The following is a 2,234-nucleotide window of genomic DNA, read 5'->3' as shown; positions in this document are numbered from 1 at the left end:
GTTACATTGGTGGTCAGTGTATATACCTCAGTTACATTGGTGGTCAGTGTATATACCTCAGTTACATTGGTGGTCAGTGTATATACCTCAGTTACATTGCTGGTCAGTGTAAGGCCCCCTAACTAATTCTCTCCTCACTCTCTCCTGTATATTCTCCCCCAAAAAACGTCAGTACGTTGCTAGAGTGTTCAGGTTTTGCTTAAAGAAAAGGCGGCAACCCTAACGCTGTCCTTCTGGAGAGAAAAGCAGATGAAGGCATTGTCAGTGGGAGTCGTGTGATCTCTGACACATTACTGAGCATGCCGCACAACAATAAATCTGATGACAGGTCCACTTTAGAGTGTCTTTCGCGTAAAACCCCGATTGCTGATATTCCGAGGTGCGCCTTCGCCGAGGGGAGCCGAGGGCGAGTATGGGAAGATGCGCGGCTGGTGGGAGTGAAATGGCAGCTTGGCAGACAGTCAGACAATGACAAACAATGTACGGCTATATATAACGCGGTACACAGCTGTGCGCGATTATTCACACGCCGTACGCTCATCAGTCACATGACCAACACCTGCCCTGACGCAGGGATCAGGGCGCGACGACACGACAGGTTTCTGACCGGAGGAGGCGGGTCAGAGAGTCAAAGAATTTCTACCAAAATACTTCAAAGACCCGGGTCTGGCGCTGGCATCAGGGGAGGGGGAGGGGGCATGCTACAGAATGGCGTCACATGTCTGCCAATGTGGCGATGGCGCGGCGAGGTTTACTGACAGCTGTAATACATTGTGATTGTGAGGGGTACCTGACAGGCAGCAAGGATCATGGGAAAGGAGCAGAGGATTATGGGATGGGTATGTGGAGTAAGGAGCATAGGATTATGGGACGGGTATATGGAGTGGGGAGCAGAGGATTATGGGATGGGTATATGGAGTAGGGAGCAGAGGATTATGGGACGGGTATATGGAGTGGGGAGCAGAGGATTATGGGATGGGTATATGGAGTAGGGAGCAGAGGGTTATGGGACTGGTATATGGAGTAGGGAGCAGAGGATTATGGGATGGGTATGTGGAGTAAGGAGCAGAGGATTATGGGATGGGTATATGGAGTATGGAGCAGAGGATTATGGGGCGGGTATATGTAGTAGGGAGCAGAGGATTATGGGATGGGTATGTGGAGTAAGGAGCAGAGGATTATGGGATGGGTATATGGAGTATGGAGCAGAGGATTATGGGGCGGGTATATGTAGTAGGGAGCAGAGGATTATGGGATGGGTATATGGAGTAAGGAGCAGAGGATTATGGGATGGGTATATGGAGTAGGGAGCAGAGGATTATGGGACGGGTATATGGAGTGGGGAGCAGAGGATTATGGGATGGGTATATGGAGTAGGGAGCAGAGGATTATGGGACGGGTATATGGAGTGGGGAGCAGAGGATTATGGGATGGGTATATGGAGTAGGGAGCAGAGGGTTATGGGACTGGTATATGGAGTAGGGAGCAGAGGATTATGGGATGGGTATGTGGAGTAAGGAGCAGAGGATTATGGGATGGGTATATGGAGTATGGAGCAGAGGATTATGGGGCGGGTATATGTAGTAGGGAGCAGAGGATTATGGGATGGGTATATGGAGTGGGGAGCAGAGGATTATGGAACGGGTATATGGAGTAGGGAGTAGAGGATCATGGGACGGGTATATGGAATAAGGAGCAGAGTAATAGAGGTCAGCCCTTCGTCTCACATACAGTAACCAGGGATGGTCCCCGGGGTCACCTACCTGCACCTCCCTGGCGTGATACGCGATGATTAGTCCGAGCAGAATAATGGAGGATAAACTTATAAGGCATTTCAGGGCCAACGAGAACATGGAGTCCTGCAAGAGAAAAGCGCAGAGTTAGATTGGACGTCGGCTCACTTTTTGCCGCATTACATTGGGTACTTTAAGCGGCGCCATGCTGCAGCTTTGACCTGTTGTAATGTTCCCTTTATAATGACCATAAGAACCTGAAGCATTATATCCTAAACCCACCTTATTCTTGTAGCCTTGCATACCATGAACAATGTCAACCAATCACAGGCTGAGTCTACAATCCAACGTCCCCACGCACACACGGAAGGGACTACTGTAGGCGGAAGCCAAATAAACTTAAACTCATTACAATGTTTATAACATTATTAAAGCCCAACTCCGGGCAAAAGACAAAAAGAACCCGTACAGTGAGTTTTAGGGAGTACAAGAAGAGCAGGG

The 2,234-nt window shown here is 49.3% G+C and overlaps 1 protein-coding gene across 1 annotated transcript in view; it reads right to left on the bottom strand.

Moving 5' to 3' along the window:
* KCNN3 (potassium calcium-activated channel subfamily N member 3) overlaps positions 1-1,855 on the bottom strand; it is a 51,521-nt gene extending 49,666 nt beyond the window's left edge. Inside the window, exon 1 of the mRNA XM_018570083.1 lies at positions 1,764-1,855. Within this exon, the coding sequence (XP_018425585.1) occupies positions 1,764-1,853 (90 nt within the window). The 5' untranslated portion in view covers positions 1,854-1,855. The remainder of the gene's footprint in view (positions 1-1,763) is intronic.
* Positions 1,856-2,234: the final 379 nt, after the last annotated feature.

The sequence above is a fragment of the Nanorana parkeri genome, unplaced genomic scaffold, assembly GCF_000935625.1.
Source record: "Nanorana parkeri isolate BGI_ZX_2015 unplaced genomic scaffold, ASM93562v1 scaffold1452, whole genome shotgun sequence".
NCBI lineage: Eukaryota > Metazoa > Chordata > Amphibia > Anura > Dicroglossidae > Nanorana > Nanorana parkeri.
The sequence above is the reverse complement of the archived record's forward strand: the minus strand, read 5'-3'. Positions and strand labels throughout refer to the sequence as shown.